Raw genomic sequence first — 19,084 nt, 5'->3', positions numbered from 1 at the left:
ATCGGCGCGCAGGGTGCTAGAGGGCAGCCCTGGAGAGGGAATCCGGGCTGCCGCACCCCCAGAGCAAACAGGAGCGATGGCTTCGGGGCTGAGTCAGCACCGGGCGTTGTCACTGCGCCGGAAATCCCGGGGTTTTCCTTGTTCGGGGAGGGAAAGCAAAGCCCGAGGGTGCCCAGCCTGCTGAGAGCTGGCGGTTTGGTGAGGGCAGGAGGGAGAGCAGGAGGAGAGGGTGGGGATGGAGGAGAGGAGCGTGGAAGCAGCTCCAGGACTCCAGTCCTCATCCCAAAAGGAGGCACCTGCCCAGAGAAGTTGGTTGAGATTCCCAGAGTGTTGTTGCAGGAGGGGTTTTCCAGGTGAACAGCATCTGGCCTTGTTTGATCCTCTCTTTCCACTTTTAATTCCCGGGTTTGTGGCTAAACCCATCATTCCACTGGGAAATGTTTTCCTGAATGGCTCTGGAGAGACCAGATTTAAGCTTGGCTTGGCATCGTGCCCTCCTGTCACTGCTGGATGGAGGGGAGGAGAGCACGGAGCCACCTGGAAGATCCAGCAGAGAGAGGGGGAAGTGGAAAAGGAAGGAGAGAAGCCAGGAGATGTTGCAGGAGTTCAGCAAAGCAACCGCACAAAATGAAACCCCCAAAATAAACACAAGAAGCTTGAGGTTGTGAAGTTCAATAACAAGGAGATAAATTCTGATAATGGTATTGCTCCAGGGATTCGGGACAGCTGCTCCTGGCTTTGGGAAGTCATGGACAGAGGCAGATTGTTGAACCAGCAGGAACTTGCACACGAGGCTCCTCCAGCTCCCTGACCCATCCCACCGATTTTTTTAGGAAGTTTTGGTCTACTAGGGAAGTCGTGGAGGCCTGGAAAACACTGCAAGGTCAGCAATGAAAAGGGAGAGGTTTTAAAGCATTATCAGGCTGTTGTCAGCTCCATAAAACCCAATTACATGGAGCTTCATTAGGAGGAAATTAAGGGAACATAAAAGGGTTAATGGCAGCCAGACGGGTTCAAGGCAAACAGAATCTGTCAGGCAAAGCCAGTCTCGTTTTTCAAGGACTGTGAGCTGGGCAGAGCCATCTTTGCTGCATTTGTGTTGGCCTCACCCGATGAGTTGATTAATAAATTCCAACAATACCCATTCAGCATGTTTACAACAGGGACTGGGGGAATAAATAAATCAATAAATCAAAAAACTTCTTGTGGACAGGCTCTCAAATGGGGCAAAGTTTGTGTGGCAGCAAATATAACAAGGACAAATCCCAGGCAGATGCCAGCAGCGAATATTTGTGTGAAGGTGACCAAGTGCCACGCGTTTGGGGACAAAGAGTGGGGCTTTTCTTACGGGATGGAACGTTTCATCCCTGACCTGAGCAGAGCTGAGCGCGCGGGTGGGGAATCAGCTGGACCTGAGGCTCGGGGTGACCCTGTGGCCACACAGCGCTGGGGAGGAGCAGATGGATGGTGTTCCCTTGGTGTTTTGGTTTTGGGGACCATTTGATTTCTGTTCCTTGCTAACCCCACCCTGGGCTCATCCTCAGCAGCACCAGAGGTTGAGGGAGGGGATTTTCCCCCTCTGCCCCGCCCAGGTGAGACCCCGCCTGCAGAGCTGCCCCAGCCCTGGGGAGGATGTGGAGCTGCGGAAAGCAGGCCGGAGGAGGAACCCAGAGATGCTTTGAGGGTTAGAGCACCTCTGATACAGACACAGGCTGGGAGAGCTGGGGATGTTCATCCTGGAGAGGAGAAGGATCCAGGAAAACCATATTGCAGCTTCCAGTGCTTAAAGGGGTTCTAAAAAAGAGGGAGAGTGACTTTTTATATGAGCAGATGGTCATAGGACAAGGGAAATGGTTTTAAACCAGAAGAGGAGAGATTTAGATGGGATCTTGGGAAGAAATTGCTGGCTGGGAGGGTGGGCAGGCCCTGGCACAGGGTGCCCAGAGCAGCTGGGGCTGCCCCTGGATCCCTGGCAGTGCCCAAGGCCAGGCTGGACACTGGGGCTTGGAGCAGCCTGGGACAGTGGGAGGTGTCCCTGCCATGGCAGGGCTGGCACTGGAGGGGCTCTGAGGTCCCTCCCAACCCAACCCATTCTGTGATTTTAAATTCCCATCTCTGGGATTTTAAATTCCCACTCTGTGCTCATGATCCCTTGTACCACAATCCCCTGGGCTGAGCAGCCTCCTCACAGCAGATCCAGTTCTTGAGATCCTCATTTGTGACAGCACCGAGCCAGCCCTCAGAACTGTCCCTGGCCCTGGTGCCAGTCACACCCTGTCATTAAACCCACCAAGGATCGTTACCAGCCGCTCCCTCCTGGCCCTGCTGTTCAAACCCGTTTAAATCCCAGGAAGAACCGCTGCCTGCAGGAATATTGGCTCATTCCCGACAGCACAAACCCCGCTAATTTCAATAACAACAATAATCCTCTTATCTGCTGGCAGCGGTGGCACCTCCAGATGTCACCGCGGCGCCGGGTGTGTCCCGCACGGACAGCCCGGGATGCATTTCCATGGCCACAGGCAGCTCCTGGCAGCGGGCTGAGCTCCAGCGCGGTTCAGTTACCGCTGGGCTGCTCCTCGCAGGGCGAATTCCCGAAGGGATTGTCCCTGTGCTGCCGGGAGGGATCGCTGGAAGCTCCAGCCTTCCTTCCCCAGGGATGCCCGGCGTCTCCAGAGGAGCTGGGGGAGGCTCTGCTGTGCTGGGAACAGCTCCCGATCCAGCCCCAGATCAGGATCCACCCTGCGATTTTCATCCCCTTTCCTCCCGCTGCTGATGCGTCTCTTCAGTTCTTGGTCCTCGGAGAGCTTCTACAGATCCCTGCCGTGACACTGTCGGAGGACAGATTTCCTGCCTGCTGTCACATCCAAAGTGACGCCGTGTTAGGGAAGCGATGGGAAGAGTTGGTGAACTTCACATGAACCGAGGGAGTTGGAGCGAGTCTGGTGAGGAGTGGCCGAGGAAGTTGGGAAGGGGCTGGAGAATTCCTGAGGGAGCTGGGAAGGGGCTCAGGCTGGAGCAAAGGAGGCTCAGGGGGGACCTTGTGGCTCTGCACAAGTCCCTGACAGGAGGGGGCAGCCGGGGGGGTCGGGCTCTGCTGGCAGGGAACAGGGACAGGAGGAGAGGGAACGGCCTCAGGCTGGGCCAGGGCAGGCTCAGGGCGGATATTGGGAATATTCCTTCCTGGAAAGGGCTGTCCAGGCCTGGCAGGGGTGAATTCCCCGTCCCTGGAGGGATTTCAGAGCCCTGTGGATGTGGCACTGGGGACAGAGGGCAGTGGTGGCCCTGGCAGTGCTGGGGAGCATTCGGGCTGAATGATCTTCAAGGTCTTTTCCAGCCGTAATGACTCCGAGTTTTCACCAGGCTTTCCTCACTCCTCCTGTGTTGTTCCAGTCATGGTGCTTCATTTTGGGGAGCTCTTTTATGCCCTTCTCATTTCATTAGGTGACAATACAGGAACGAGATGAACTTTGAGATCCCTTCCAACCCCAACCATTCCATAATTCCGTGTTATTTGAGCCAGCAGCGTTCCACCTTCACAAGCAGCAGCGGGGGAGGCCCGAGCTGTGCTCACACAATTGGAATCTTTTATTTATATCTCAGAGGGTGAAACAACAAAAGCAAAGGCAGAAACCCTTGGCGGTATCCATGGTCTGGGATTCCTGCTCTCCATCCCATCCCGCTGTGGCATTCCCGTGCAAGGACAGCACCTGATAAGGTGTGGCTGGGGACGGGACATTCCAGCACTGTTTTCCCAACAGGAATTGGTAACGGTAACAACCAGCTGCTTCCAAAGGGAGTCACATCGGGAGCGGCAGCGAGGAGACCTTGACCTCCAGGGATGTTCCTGCAGGACGCCGGTGTGCTCGGAGCAAGATCCGCGGTGTCCTTGGATCCCACAGCTCGGGGGGATGCGCCGCGCCCGGCAGCGGGTGGGGTGGGGCAGGATCAGCTCAGAGGCGGGTCGGTGTCTGCAGGAGCTTCCTCGTGGTAGGGAAGAGGTGTGCTGATGGCTTCGCACACGGCTCCGGGGGTGACAGGGGTGGGTGAGAACGGCTTTGAGATGGGGCTTGATGTCTCCATGAACTTCCAGCAGCAGGTTTGTCACAGAGCCCGGACAGCCTGACTCCTGACACAGACAAGTGTGCCTGCAAGAGCCGGAGTTTCTGACCTTTGGGGTCAAATGCCGGGTTCAAGTGGGATACATAACAGGCGGTTCGGGAAGGCTGCACCTTCCTGGTACCTCAGCAATGGGGGAAGGAAGAGGGCAACGAGTGGCCGGGAGTTTGGGATAAAGGAAGCTGCGCCCTCCAAAACCTGGAGAGAGAAAACCCCGCGGGCGTGTGCCCCAGTGGACTCTGCCTGTATTTGAATGAAGCTTCAGGACTTCTCTGTCTCCTGTCTCCTTTATGGACACCGGCTTTCCGCAGCGAGATTTCCCGTACGCTTGGGACCGCAGCCAATGGCACTTTTTCAGGGTGGGGGTGACATCGTTTGTGGGGCTGAGGGACAGGATGGGGAAGGAGGAGCGGGGGCTGCCTCTGCTCGGGGCAGGGACACAGGTTCTTTCCTGCTGCGATGTCACAACGGTGTCACTGCCACGGGGCCGTGTCCCCTCCCGGGGTACAACACGGGGACTGTGCCATGGGGCTGTGTCCTTCACGGAGGTGTCCGAGCCATGGGGCTCTGTCCTCTCATGCGGAGGACGGGGGTCTGTGTCCCCTTCAGGGGTACGACACCGTCCCCACCCAATCTCCCGCCGGCTCCCCTCGCCCCGGGGCCGCCCCTGGTCCGTCCCCCCTCGCTGGGCGGAGCGGCCGCGCAGGCCCGGCCCCCTCCCGGACTACATCTCCCATGGTGCCGCACGCACCCGGCCCTACTCGGACTACACTTCCCGTGGTTCTCCGTGCGCCCACCTCCCCCCTCCCCGGACTACATCTCCCGTGGTGCCGCACGGCGGGGCCCCCTCCCGCACTACATGTCCCGTGGTGCCGCGCGCGGAGCGGAGCGGGGCCGAGCAGCCCCGGCGGTGCCGTTCCCGGCGGGGGGGGCCGGGCCGGGCCGGGCCGGGCGGGGCCGCGCAGGTGGAGCGGCCCCATGGAGCGGCCGAAGATGGCGGAGCTGGAGAGCCTGGAGACGGCGGCGGAGCACGAGCGGATCCTGCGCGAGATCGAGAGCACGGACACGGCCTGCATCGGCCCCACGCTCAGGTGCGCGCCCTGCCCGGAGCCGCGGGGGGAGCGGGGCATCCTTGTCCCTCTCGGCTGCGGCTCCTCGGAGCTCCGGGGATGGGGAGGGTTTCCCGGGGCTGTGCCGGAGTTACCCTGGGAAAGCCGCTCGCGCCCTTTGTCGGTTTCTGTCACTTCGGCCGCGCCGCGGTCCCGTCCGCAGCGGGCACCCCTCGGGCTGCTCGCGGCTCCTTTGTTCTCCCGCCCAGCCCCTTCCCCGGGGCGCGCCCCCCGCCCCGGGACAGCCCCGCTCCGTCCGCGGGGTGCCGAGCCCGCCCCGGCCCGGCAGCGCTGCCCCTTCCCTGCTCCGTCCATCCCTCTGCATCTGCCGTTCTTTGGGGATTTATTTGTGCGGCAGGGCAGCTTTTGCCCCAGTGGCTTCTGTAGTGTTAATCTAAAAGGTGTGTCCGATGAGGAATCACCCGATTTCTCAAAAAATGCGATTATTTTAGATCAATTATCCGCACCTAAGCCCTGTTCGGGCTTGCTGGACCAAGTCAGCATCGCTGCCCTGAGATGCTGAGATAACTCATCCCTCCTTCCCCGCCTTTAAAGTGATGCAGAAGTTCTCCAAAGAGCTTTGAATCCACCCAAAATGTTGTCTGAGCGCAGGTGTGTGCGTTATCCCCTGGATTAGGGGCGGTAGGAATGGAGAGAGGATATTTCTAACTGCTTGTAGCCACATTCTGATCGCTGAGAGAAGGGGGGAGACAGGAGCGTTACAAAAATACTCGGGTTAAAATGGGAACAGCTGCGTTATCTCCGAGTTAAATTCGGGGCCGAGTTTGGTGTCTGTCGTGAGGGGAATTTGGGGTTTCAGCTGCTCCTCGTCAGCCCCAGGTGCTGCCAGGGAGGGAATCGGTGCCAGGTGGGGATGGTTGGATGCACTCAGGGCTGGAGCCCCTCTCGCACCCCTTCATTCCTGTGCCTTCGGTTTCCCCAAGTCATGGTTTGGAGCCGCTCCTGGGGCCTCTTTACAAAGCAGGGGCTCGGAGCTGTGGGACTTGCAGCGGTGCTGCAGCGCTGGCACGGAGCTCGAGTGGCAGAGCCTTGAATCTGTGGAGCAGCAGAGCTCTGGAGTCACTCCTGAGTTCCCCATTCCTTCGTTTATTTGGAGTTCTCGCGGTTTTCTTCCCGGAGCTCTCCCGGGAAACTTTTCAAGGTAACCTGAACAGCGGGAGGTGCTGGGAATTAGATTTATTAATCCTCAAAAACTGGTTTGGATGGGTGGGAGCTGCCGGGATGAAGAGTGTGGGTGGGTTTTTTTCCATTTCAGAGGACGAAGTGCAGCTGATCTTGTTTCTTGGTATTAAAGTTGGGTGAGGAGTTGGGCTTGATTTGGAGCTTTGCATTCCCACAGGAGAAACACTCGGAGTGTCTGGGCTGGGAGAGGTTTGGGTTTTATTCATTCGCTGTTGGGTGTGGAGATATGAACGAGCAGCAAGGATTTGGGGTTAATCTGCAGCAGCTCAGGGTAAACACGAGAGTCAGGAGAAGAGGATGGTGGAAACTTCTTTAAAAAAACAAAGGTGACTCATTTCTTGTGGGCATCATGGAATAATTGTGTGTCCAGGAGCCAGGCTGGCTTCTCCTCCAGGACCAGCATTCCCAGAGCACAGCTCCGAGCCTGGCTGGAGTGCCCGGGGTGCTGCTGCTGCTCGGCTTTGGAGCATTGGGGTTTTACCAGGTCTTGGCTCTCTTGGGTTTGCAGAACTGGGGTTTTATCAGTTCCTGGTCTCCTTGGTTTGCAGATTTGGGGTTTTATCAGTTCCTGCTCCTCCTTGGTTTGCAGATTTGGGGTTTTATCAGTTCTTGGCCCTTCTGGGTTTGCAGAATTGGGGTTTTATCAGTTCCTGCTCCTCCTTGGTTTGCAGATTTGGGGTTTTATCAGTTCCTGGCTCCTCGGAGATGTTCCTGGGGGCTGGAGGGGTTCAGAGGGGAACTGCAGGGCCCAGCCCTCGATCTGTCCGGGTGGGTTCATGTCCCAGCCAGCAGGGAGAGCTTTGGGGGATGGGAAAGGCTGAGGGCAGCAATTGCTGCCCCAGGGCCGGGCAAGGAGGAGGTTCCTCCTTGAAGTCCCTTCCAGCCCTGCTCCCCCTCTGGGGGCTCCATTGTGCAGCTCTGGGAGACAGGAATTGCTTCCCAAATGGGAATTGGGACCCAGGGAAGCGCTGCCCCAGTCCCGGGGCTGGGAGGAGCTGGGCCAGGGCTCTGTTTACCCCCCCCCAGGTATGGGGTGTTTGGAGGACACCGAGCTCGGGGATCTGTGGGGAGCTCTGTGATGCTCCTGGAATCAAAGCTGGGATGTCTTTGCTGCTTTTCAGCCTCTCCTAATTCCACCCGTTGCTTCTAATTCCGCTCCCTTCTGCTGGTCTCATTCCTCTTTTTCCCTCTCTCTCCTCACACCTGATTTTACAGAGTAATTTTGGGTCCCCTCTTGGTCTGGGTTTTGAAGAATCCCTTAATTCTGCAGGGCCGGAAAACCTTGTAGGGGAAGAGAAACTTCCTGGCTTAAAACCAGCTCTTGGCTGAACTCTGACACCCAAGCGCCCTCATTTTTATTGCATTTAATTGAAGTTTGTTGCTCTTTCTGTCCCCTTGAGCTGGGTTTGTATTTCTTTTTGGGCAGTTGGTGATATCCCGGCCCTGGTCGCTGAGTGGGGATGGGTAACAGTGAGGTTTTCTCATGGCACCCCATAAAACGGGGTTTGTAACCTCCCCCCTTTGCCCTGTGCTCAGCCTGGCCTCCGAGGGCTGTCCCTGTGATATCTGAATTTCAGATCTTCTAAAAGCAGCTCTTGGCTGCAGCCTGGGCGCGTTCTGCCGTCCTTCCCTGCCTGTGCTCCTCTGCAGTGTCCTTTAGCACCCGCTGGCACCTCGTGCCTCAGGCTCAGCCCGGATTAAGTCACTTCTTAATCTCCTCTCTGCTTAAACAGCTTGGGCTGCGCAGGGCTGTCCCTCCCGAGAGCCCCGGGCTGCTCTCGGGTGGCATCGGCAGCTTTTGGGAGTTGATGAAGGATTTTTAAGCAGCGTTTGATAAATTCAGGAGGTTTTTAATCAGCGCCTGATGAGTTCAAGCCGCCCTGGGAGGCCGCACAGGTGCGCTCACAACATTTTCGTGTCTCCTCTCTACTTTAAACTCAGATAAAATCTCATCACCCCACAAAATTTGTGGGAAAAAAAAAAAATGATGAGAAAATCTCATCGTGCTGCAAAATTCAGCTTTTCCCTGAGAGGCTGGAGCTGCCTTCGCTCCGTTCTGGCAGGAATTGTCCCTTTCGGGGTGCTTTCGCTGGAGCTCGGTTATCCCTGGAGCTCGGTTATCCCTGGAGCTCGGTTATCCCTGGCCTGGAGGGTGTCCCTGCGCCTTTCCTGCCTCTCCGCAGTGCCAGGTGCTGGCGAGGCTCGGCATTCCCGGCTGATCCTCGTTATTCCCTGCCCGATTCGGGGCTTTTGTGTCCTCTGCAGAGCAGCTCCCCCCTGCTTTTTGTTCCCTCGGAGGTGTGTGTTTGCTTTCCGGGCTGGTCTTTGGTGCTCCGGGCTTTATCGGTCCTGTCGGGGCTGGTGCTTCCCAGAGTCCTGCTGGAAAATCGGGGATTAATCAGCCAGGCTGGGCTTTTGTGTAAAACCATCCAGATCTGGAACTCTGGTCAATAGAATTGTTCAGCTGTTTAAGTTATTATTTAATAGTAATTAAAATTGATATAAAGAATGTTAATAATTTATTCTACAATAATGTTATAGAATATACAATATAAAATAATATATAGTATATATAAAATAAGTATAAATATATATAGTAATACATAAATAGATATAATATAAACATCTATATAAAAAGATATAAACATCTATATAAAAAGATATAAACATCTATATAAAAAGATATAAACATCTATATAAAAAGATATAATTTTTAATAGATATAATATATAGTATACTATTTAATACATATTATTATATCATCTCTAATAGTATACTATGTAGAAATAAATATAAATATCAATATATAATGGTCTATAACTAAATATGAATATAGATAAATATAAATATTTATATATAAATATAATTGTTAATACATATAACTATATATAATATGCTATTTAATATATATAGTAATATATAATATGAACATAATATATGAGTAGATATAAATCTTCATATATAATATATAAATATAAAACAGATAATAAATATTTATATAAAATATTTTAATATAAAAATAATTTTTAATATATAATAATACCACATATAATAGATAATATAAAGGAACAATAAATTGCATATTTAAATTCTTTATTATTTCTAGTGAAGCTCTGTTAAATGTAAATGTAGCTGCTGGGGTGAGAGCCGGGAGCCCAGCTGGGGTCGTGTCTGTGCCCAGCAGCTCCTGCCTGGGCTCACAGCAGCCCCGTAGTTCAGCCGTGTTCCCGAATTCCTTTTGCAGTTATTCCCATTCCTCCTCCGTCCCAGGGGCCGGGATTGCGGTTTTCCATGCCCGTTCCCTGTTCCAGCGTCATTCCATGGCCGTTCCCTGCCTGTGCCCAGGTCAGCTGAGACAGAGGAGCTCGAGGTCCTCCTGCCTTCACTTTTTAGGATTATGGGGCTTGTGAATGGAATGTTTGACAGGTCAGGGAGTCGTGGAATGGTTTGGGTGGGAAGGGCCTTCACTGATCCTGTTCCACCCACCTTCCGCTGTCCCAGGGTGCTCCAGCCTGGCCTTGGGCACTCCCAGGGATCCAGGGGCAGCCACAGCTTCCCTGGGAATTCCAGCCCAGCCTCTCCCCACCCTCCCAGCCAGGAATTTCTCGAATCCTGAGCTGGGGCTGATGCCCTGGCCAGGGAATGTTCTCCGGGTTATTTTCTCCTACAGCTTCCAAAGGAGCTGAGTTGGAATTCTGACAGCCCTGGGGCATCTGGGATTCTGGAGCTGAGCTTGGAAAACTGAGGCTTTTCCCTTAGAAACTTGGGGATGGAGCTGAGCAAGTGCTGGGATTCTTCCTGAGCCCCCAGCATCTCCTGAGCTGGGAGCTGTGCCTTTGGTACGAGCTCTGCGATAGACTCCGATGGAAAATGGATCTGGGTGGAGAAATAGCCCGGCTAAAGAAGGTTTGCCTGTGGGGTATCCCGGATTTCCAGGAGTTGTGTGGGGATGGGAGAGAGGGCTTTGGTAGGGACGGAGCCAGGGCTGAGCTGTCTGGGTTTAGAAAAGCTCGGGGAGTTTGTCCAGGCAGGCACAGAGCTGGGTTTGTGTCCGGTGTATTCCGGAGTGGGGGAGCGGTGAGGGAATTCCTGGTCCCTCCTGGGACAGCCTTCCCTGGGATTGCCAGGGTAGGAGAGAGGAAGGAGAGCCTGGATCAGCCTTGGGATGAAGGGGACCTTCCCTTCCTTCCATTCCTGGTCCGTGCTCGTGGACCCTGCTGGGGCTCGCTCAGGGCTTGTGTCCCTGTTCCCGCCTCCCGGGAGTCACCGTCCCAGCTGGATCTGCTCCCTCCACCTCATCTCGGCCTTGATCGTGGCTTCCCGGTGTCCAGGCTGGCACTGGCGCTCGGGGCAGGCGCTGCTCTGCCTTCCAGCGGTGCTGTCACACCCCGAGCCCGGCCGTGTCCCTTCCCTGCCGTTCCCGGAGCCCGTGGAAGCGCGGCACGGAGCCCAGGGAGCAGGAGCATCCCCTGGAGCTGGAGGCTGCGGAGGAGGGGGCCAGGCTGGCCCGATGTTTGTTGTGGGGGTGACACGAGGACGATGTCTGTGGTGCAGATGTGGGACGAGGAGGAGCCGCAGCCTCTGGATGAACGGCTCCCCTGGGAGATTCCGGAGCGGAGAGGGAACTTCTGGTGTCTCCTGGGACAACCTTCCCTGGGATTGCTGGGCTTTGTCTGTCAGGGTAGGAGAGAGGAAGGACAGCCTGGACTGGCTTTGGGGTTTTTCCCTTCCTCATGCCAGGACTGAGAAACATCTCTTGAGGGTCCCAGGCACAGCAGGAATTGAAATCACCCAGAAATCACCCAAAAGCCATCCCCAGGATCTGTAAAACCCCCTGAGGCTGAACACTGAGAGCTACAATGCCACTGAGTGGTTCTGACATTGTCTCAGCTCCATGAATCCCGTCTCCCATCAGCCCCATCCCTTTTTGCTGGGCAGTAATTCATGGAATATCAACTCCCAGCAAAGAAGCAGCAGCAGAGGCTGTCTAGACACAGAGTGCTGGCCACTGAGCTTGCTTGGGAAGCTGCCTGCAACAGCTCTAAGTTGTCTGCTCATAAAAACCTCCCAGGAGCTTTTGAAGGATCTTTCAGCCCATTTTCCTGCCACCCACACAGGGAATCTGCAGGAAAAAAAAAAAATCCCAATCCTGATTTTTCTCTCCTGAAAACCAGCCTGGGCCTCTCCTCGTGGGTCCGTAATTGAGTGGCTTTTGAAGCAGAGCTCCTTGCAGTGCTGCTGGAATTGTGTTCTCATTCCCTCTGCTCTGGCTGATGCTGGGCAGCTCCCGAGTTTTTTGGTGGGGAGGAAGAAGAATCAGGAATTTCTCCTGGGAAATAGTCAGCATTTATGATCCGAGCTGGTCTGGTTTAGTGTGTAGAGCACTGACATCGTTGCCTGAAGGGTTATCCTCAGTTATCCCAGGTTTTAGGGATACTTTCCCCTCAGCAGTGCTGAGGTTCTGCAGACAGAGCTGGTGAATCCCTGCAATTCCCATAAACCCTTTTCTCCCAGCTCTGCTGCAATTCCTGAAAAAATACCAGGAATTTCTCCTGGGGAATAGTCAGCATTTATGATCTGGGCTGCTCTCGCTTAATGTGTGGAGCGTTGTTACCTCTCCCTCAAGGAATACCCTCAGTTATCCCAGGTTTTAGGGACACTTTCCCCTCGGCAGTGCTGAGGTTCTGCAGACAGCTCCGATATGTGAATCCCTGTAATTCCAGAACCCCTTTTTCTCCCAGCCCTGCTGCAATCCAAAGGCAACAGATTGCACTGCTCCATTATTTATACCCTGGATTTTCTTTCTCACCCCAGTCCTTTCCCTTTTGGAATTCCGTGAATCCCTGGCAGCGGGGGACAGCTTGGCAAATCCCTGTTCCATGGGATGCAGACTCTTGGGAGCATGGGGAATTATGAGAGTGAGGGCAGTGCTGAGGGGTGATAAGCTGAAAGGGGAGATTTCCCTGGAATTTTGGGGAAAGGCTGCTCTGCTGCTGCGTTTGGATGTCCCCGGAGCTGCCACGGGGATGACTTTGCAGTATCTCATCCCGAGCTGGCAGCTGAGCTCGTCCTCGGAGGGCGTTGTGGAAAAGCGGGAGCGTGGCTGCTGATCCCGGTGCAGGCAGAATCCCGTGGGGTTTCCACCCCCACAGACTTGTTCCTCTCTGCCTTTCTGGCTGCCTGGTTTGAGGAATTTTTGTCCTTTTCCCCCATAAATGCCACAATCTGGCAGCTCGGGCCGGGGCTGCAGCTGAGGGTCAGAATCGTTGTCCCAAAGGAGAGCAAACAGAACCTTTGGGAAAAGACTGAAAGGGCCGGGATTGCTTCATCTGGGGAAGGCAGGGCAGGCCCACAATCCGTCATGGGCTGGGGAGGATGAGGAAAAGCTCAGGGCTGCAATCTGGGCTGAAACTGCAGCACGGAGAGACGAAGGAAGTGCTCCCTAATGGAGAAAATCCCAGGAATGCTCCTGCATCCAAAGCTTTCCTGAGTTATCCTGTTTCAGCATGGAGGAGTGCTGCTTTTCCAGGGAGACACAGCAAAAACAGCCACGTCCTTCCAGGGGTTTCCAGGCTGGGCTTTGGGCGCAGTTTGTGCCGGAGATTCTCCGGCCGGGAGCTTGCCATGGATCTTTCCTCCCCCACTCCTCCCTTGCCACTGGAATCCTTTCCCATTGAAACCTTTGGAGTGCTGAGTTCTGTGGTTGTGTCTTTAGTTCCTCTAGGGTGGAAATTTGGTGGCTTTGGTTGCTGGGACCAGGTCTAGGCTGGCACAGAGCGTTAGGACCGGGTCTAGGCTGGCACAGAGCGTTAGGACCGGGTCTAGGCTGGCACAGAGCGTTAGGACCGGGTCTAGGCTGGCACAGAGCGTTAGGACCAGGTTTAGGCTGGCACAGAGCATTAGGACCGGGTTTAGGCTGGCACAGAGTGTTAGGAGGAATTTTAACTCACTCATCTTTTTTTTTGCCTCCCTAGCCGCAGGTTTTTAATGAATTCCCTCTTTTCCCTGGCAGAGCTGCTTTGATGGCTCATTATCCTGCTGCTGTTCTTGCTGTCGCTCCTCACACAGCTCTCACCTTTCAGGGATGATTCTGGAAGGATCAGAGGGATCGGGATGCAGATTTGCCTGGAGGTGTGGGAAGGGGCACAGGGATCTTTCCTGCTTTGCTTTCTCTTTTCCTTGCCCTCTCTGAGCTGAGCTGTGACCTTGACTCGTGGCCCTGCTGTCCCCCCCTCCAGCGCCGCTTCCCTTGGAGCCCCTCAGTTCTGGGGGGCTTCAAAGGGTTTATAAAGGCTTTGTCCCCTGCCAGTGTCCCTCTGACACTTCCCTTGTCCCTTTGTCACCTGATCCTCCCTCGGTGCTGCTCCCTTTGCAGCTTTTTGGCTTTGGAGCCGGTCCAAGGGAATGGTTCTGTGTCCTCTGCACAATGTCAGCTCCGTGTTCCTCCCTTGCGCAAAGCCGCCGGGAAGCGCTGGATTTCGGGAGCGGAGATTTATGATGGCATTTTCATTGGGAGTTTGCAACATTCAAGTGCGCTTGGGTGTCCAGATCGCCCTGGTTAACAAGGCTGGCTCCTTGCGAGAGTCCTGGTGAAGGAAATGTGGGAATGCCACCCAGAGGATCTCTTGTCTCCATTGCTCTGTTGTACTTTTTACATATTTATTAACTGTTCCGTCAAAAATAGAATAATTCCTACTTCTGCTTTGCCCAGTCACGTAGAAGAGTTTTCCTTGATTCCCACCCCCTCTCTCTGGCAGCTTTCCTGCTCCTGATGTTTGAAGCAGCTCCTCATTATTCCGATATTAACTGATTAGCTGCTCACACGGCCCTGCTGTTGGCGTGGATCGCTCTGCACGTGTGCTGAGCTGCGCTCCAGCCTCTTGAATTTTCCAGAGTGGGAAATTTTTTTTTGTCTCTTTATTCCTTGAAATTCTCCTCCGCTGCTGTTTAACCCCGGTGAGGGGGGGTGAATGTTGAAATTCCCTTTTCAGAGTTGCACCTGGGAGCACAGAAACGGCTTTGGAGCAGCTTCATGCCACCCACCAGCATTTAACGCTTGTAGCTGCTCCTTTCTAGTTCCCTTTTTGGCTAGGGAAGGGGTGGAACCCCCCAGTGCTGTTACTGCCTGGGATGCGGGATGGTGACAGTTTTATCCCTGCTCCCAGCGAGGTTTGGGTGTTTTATCCCATTGTTAGCACCTCAGAGGGATGGAGGAGCAGCACTTCCCGCTGCGGGTTATCCTCTGGGAAGGAAATCCTTTGGCAATCCCAAACCCTGAATCCTGGCACGGCTCCCTCGCGCCCTACAGGGTGGGAAGGGTTTGGGATTGGGGCAGGCACGGTCTGGCAGCAGTGGGATGGGGAGGTGACCCCGTGGAGGAGGTGGATTCTGGGAATCGCTTCCCTGGGAGTCTGGAGGGTGCTTGGCTCTGCTTCCCTTGGGCTGTCCGGTGCTGAGCTGGGGACCAGCGGTGACACTGGCCTGGCCGAGGGTCCCCTCAGTAGGAGGTGGTGTCCTGTGCCTATCCCAGATCCAGGGTGGTATTTGGGGGGCCAGGATGTCCCTGTGTCCCTCTGGAATCTCGGCTCCCTCTGCTCATGCAGGTGTGTGACACCCCTGGCACGGGGTGGCAGCAGGGCCAGGGCAGTGCCCGTCCCTGTGCTGGCACTGCTGGGGCACCTCCAGTGCCGGGGGCAGCTCTGGAGAGACCCTGAGGGGCTGGAGCTGTCCAGGGAGGGGAACGGGGCTGGGAAGGGGCTGGAGAATTCCTGAGGGAGCTGGAAAGGGGCTCAGGCTGGAGCAAAGGAGGCTCAGGGGGGACCTTGTGGCTCTGCACAAGTCGCTGACAGGAGGGGGCAGCCGGGGGGGTCGGGCTCTGCTGGCAGGGAACAGGGACAGGAGGAGAGGGAACGGCCTCAGGCTGGGCCAGGGCAGGCTCAGGGCGGATATTGGGAATATTCCTTCCTGGAAAGGGCTGTCCAGGCCTGGCACAGCTGCCCAGGGCAGGGGTGGAGTGCCCATCCCTGGAGGGATTTCAGAGCCCTGTGGATGTGGCACTTGGGGACGGGGGGCAGTGCTGGCCCTGGTGCTGCTGCATTTGTGGTTGGACTCGATGATCTCAAAGGTCTTTTCCAACCTCAGGGATTCTGTGATTCCCAGGGAGCAGCTGTCCAGACTCTCTGTGGGTTCAAGGAGCCACCAGAAGGGCTCTCCTCGGGCTGTGCTGCCACCAGAGCGGTCCCTTGTCACCCCTGGCCAGGGCTGCGGCTGCTCCAGGCTGACCCTTCTGCTGGATACTGTTCTGCTCAAGATGCTTCCATCCCCAGGGCCATAATTCCTTGAAAAATCTGGATCCAGGAGCTCAGGCTCTGCAGGATTTCCTGTGGCTGTGCTTTCAGAAAGAACCTCCTTTAATAAATCTTCAGGTGCGGCTTTGGGTCATTGCAAAGATTTATTTGGCCAAAGCTCCCGGGGACAGGGTGGGATTGTTGGAGTCGCCCTGTACGGGGTCAGGAGTTGGATTTGTTGATCCTTGTGAGTATTTTCCAGCTCTAAATAATTCCCTGATTTCTTGGGAATGCCCAGGCTGCCGCAGGAGTGAGGATGCACGGTGTGCTGCCTGCTGGAACTTCCTCCCTCTGCTTCCAAACCCATTTGGATTGGGAAAATGAGCATAGGGATGATGGGTTCTGCTGCAGGGGCTGGCAGGACAAACACCCTGCGCGGTGCTTCCAGGCCCTGGGACACGAGGGAGCAGCAGGGCAGGGAATCCTCAGCCAGAGGCAGTCAGGGAGCTGAGGATGAGCCTGGTCCCATTCCTGCTTTTTGGGTGCTTTTGGGATTTTCAAGTGCATGCAGCAAAGGAAAGGTCCCAGTCTGCAGAGGGGGCTTTTGTTCCGGACCTCCCAGATGGGTTGGGCTGGAAGGGACCTTAAAGAGCGTCAAGCTCCAGCCTCTGCCAGGGCAGGGAATCCCCCATGCTGGCCCAGGAATCCTGGGGAATTTTTAGTGACCCGTTACTGATCTTTGTTTTCATGGTTTTCTTCTGCCTGCCCACCCAGCTGGGGCCAAGGGTGCCAAGGGAGAGGGGTGTGGGATGGGACCAGGGCTCAGCTCTGCCCTCGCCACAAAAAGAGCAAACGAAACCTCCTCCTTAAAATCTGTCAGCGATGGGAAGAGATGTCCCAGGTTTTCCCATAAAAGGTTCTCTGAGAAGCCAAGCCTTGGTTTCTGCTCTTTTCCTCCCTCGCGGCCATTCCAAAGGGGCGGAAAGGGAGAGGATGGGGGTAAGGAGCTTTTTTCCCCTCTCCTGCTGACAAGTGCGGAGCTGCGGAGTAGGAGGAGTTGCTGGAAGTGTGGAGGCAGCTCCAGGCAGGGCTTTGGGGCAGGGACACGGCTGCAGACGTGGCCGGAATCCCAAGGGAATGTGCGCTGTGGATAAAGGTGGTGCCTGTTGAAGGGGTATTTCCCAGCTGTTGCTGTGCAGGTGTGGGAATGGCCCAGTGGGAATGTGCTGCAGGACATGGCGTTAGGACTGGGTGTAAGGAGGGCTGGGCTAGGCCTGGAACAGGTCAGGAGTGGGGAGCTGCTGTGGGATATGGGATGTGATGGACTGGGATGAACCAAGGAAGGGTCAAGTGTTGGCATAGGAATGGAGGAAACCTTTGGATTTTCAATCCAGAGGGAATTTTCCTGCAGTCTTGGCTTAGGAACCAACCTGGGGGGATTTTCCTGCAGGAGGGAGGAGTCACCTTTGGAAGAAAGAGAAAGTCCAAGCTCAGCTCCCTCAGTAAGGATAGAAAATCCCAGACTGACCCTTAAATCTCCCGGATTTTCCTGCTCATCATCCTTCGGATTGGGCTGGAGGGACCTTAAAGCTCATCCACTTCCACCATCCCAGGTGGATCCAAGCCCCAGTGTCCAGCCCGGCCTTGGGCATTCCCAGGGATCCAGGGGCAGCCCCAGCTGCTCTGGCAATTCCAGCCCAGCCCCTGCCCACCCTCCCAGCCAGCAATTCCTTCCCAGCATCCCAGCCCAAGCTCCCCTTTCCCACTGGGAAGCCATTCCCTGCCTCCTGGCCCTCCAGGCCTTGGCCCCAGTCCCTCTCCTCTTCCTCCTTTTCCCTGTAGCGAAATTCTCTTTAAACTGAGGTTGGGGTTTGGATTTATCCCCCAATCCCGAATTCCCGCTCTCCGCTATCCCACGTTGCTCCCGGTTGTCTCCTGCCTGGGAATCAGCAGCTCAAAATGCCCATTTCCAGTTGGTGCCGTGCCACGGATCGAGCTGTGCCAGGCAAACCCAAACCCGCCCGCCTTTCCTTGGGAGAGAATTCCAAAATAGGTGCTGGAAGGGAACTCGAGGGATGACACATCCATGGATTCAGTAAAACACGTCAGGGCTGTTTGTGTTTTTGGAAAATGCCTCAAATATTATTGTGCAGCTCAAGGGAGGTCAAACCTGCTAAAAATAGTGGGAGAGGAAAAACCCAGCAGTTCTTTGGGCCTCGTTGCCGTGAAATGTTGATATTGTTTTTACACTTAATCTTAATTTCTGGATTTTATTTCTTAACCTAAATTTCTGGCAGGGTGAAGTTGGATGGAATATTTTCTCCTGGGAAGCAAAATCTAATTTTATTCCTGTTTGAGTCTCCCAAATCTGTGCAAAGTAACCTTGAAATGAAATTGTTTTCTTATTTTCCTTAAAATCATCTGTCTTTTGGAGATACAGGTGAGGTTATGGCTTTTTAACACCTAATTCCAAATCATTCCCGCAGCTGCGATGTGGATGCAGCTTGGTTTGGATTCAGGCTCAGTTTTTTAGGTTTTCCCCCTCAAATGGGTCTCTGTGTCTTACCCAGGACAAGCTTTAGGTCCTGCAGGTTGAGAGCAAAATCAGAATGATTTTTTGTTTTTTCTTTATCATTTTTGGTGCTGATGCTCTGATTTGGCTCTGGTCCAGAACTATAAAATGCAGGATTCTCAGTTAAATTCTGCTCCAGATTGGGCTCTCGTTAGGCTGGGCTTTAATTTTTCTTGGAAACTTTGAGTCATAATAAATAATGACGGAGTTAAAAATGCAAAGTTTGAGGGGTGTCGGTGCTCAAGAGCCCGATTTGCTCCCTGAGTGTCCTCCGAGCCCTCAGGCTTGAAGAGGGAATCACAGCAAGCCCTGGTTGGATCCTCCGTGGGGTTAAACTGCGGAGCAGAGGCTGCAGGCAGTGCCCGGGGCAGGAAAATAAATGGAAGCTGGAAATAAAAGCAGGAAGTGCAAGTGGAGATTGAGCCGAGCTCGGCCCGGGTGACGCTGCTGTGAAAAATAACTCGGAGTGGCAAAAAGTCAGGGAGAGAAATGATCCCGAAGAGAGAGTCCTGCTGGGAGCAGAGCACTGGGAAGGTGTTGGCAGCGGGAATTCCGTGTGGAAATCCCGGTGCTTTTGTGTTTGGAGCTGGTGGGAGCAGCTGAGGGTAAGGGACAGGGCTGGGCAGTGCCAGGACAGGGACAGGCTGGGGGAGGATGGATTGGGAGCAGGATTGGGAATGTTTATGGATGAAAAGCTCCAGAACCTGCCCAGCCCTGGCCTAATCCCAGCAGGAAAGGTGGGAATTGTGTCCCTGGGCCCCCTCAGGTGAGAGCCCACCTGCAGAGCTGCCCCA

At 54.7% G+C, this 19,084-nt stretch overlaps 1 protein-coding gene across 1 annotated transcript in view; it reads left to right on the top strand.

Moving 5' to 3' along the window:
- The first annotated feature begins 5,024 nt into the window (after nucleotides 1–5,024).
- The window catches only part of EXOC6B (exocyst complex component 6B), a 252,425-nt gene continuing 238,365 nt past the window's right edge, over nucleotides 5,025–19,084 (top strand). The window contains exon 1 of the mRNA XM_042021952.1: nucleotides 5,025–5,210. Within this exon, the coding sequence (XP_041877886.1) occupies nucleotides 5,098–5,210 (113 nt within the window). The 5' untranslated portion in view covers nucleotides 5,025–5,097. The remainder of the gene's footprint in view (nucleotides 5,211–19,084) is intronic.

The sequence above is a fragment of the Corvus kubaryi genome, unplaced genomic scaffold (assembly GCF_017639235.1).
Source record: "Corvus kubaryi isolate FWS band 111438036 unplaced genomic scaffold, C.kubaryi_AGA036_p1.0 37182, whole genome shotgun sequence".
NCBI lineage: Eukaryota > Metazoa > Chordata > Aves > Passeriformes > Corvidae > Corvus > Corvus kubaryi.
This window is presented reverse-complemented; position numbering and strand designations above follow the sequence as displayed.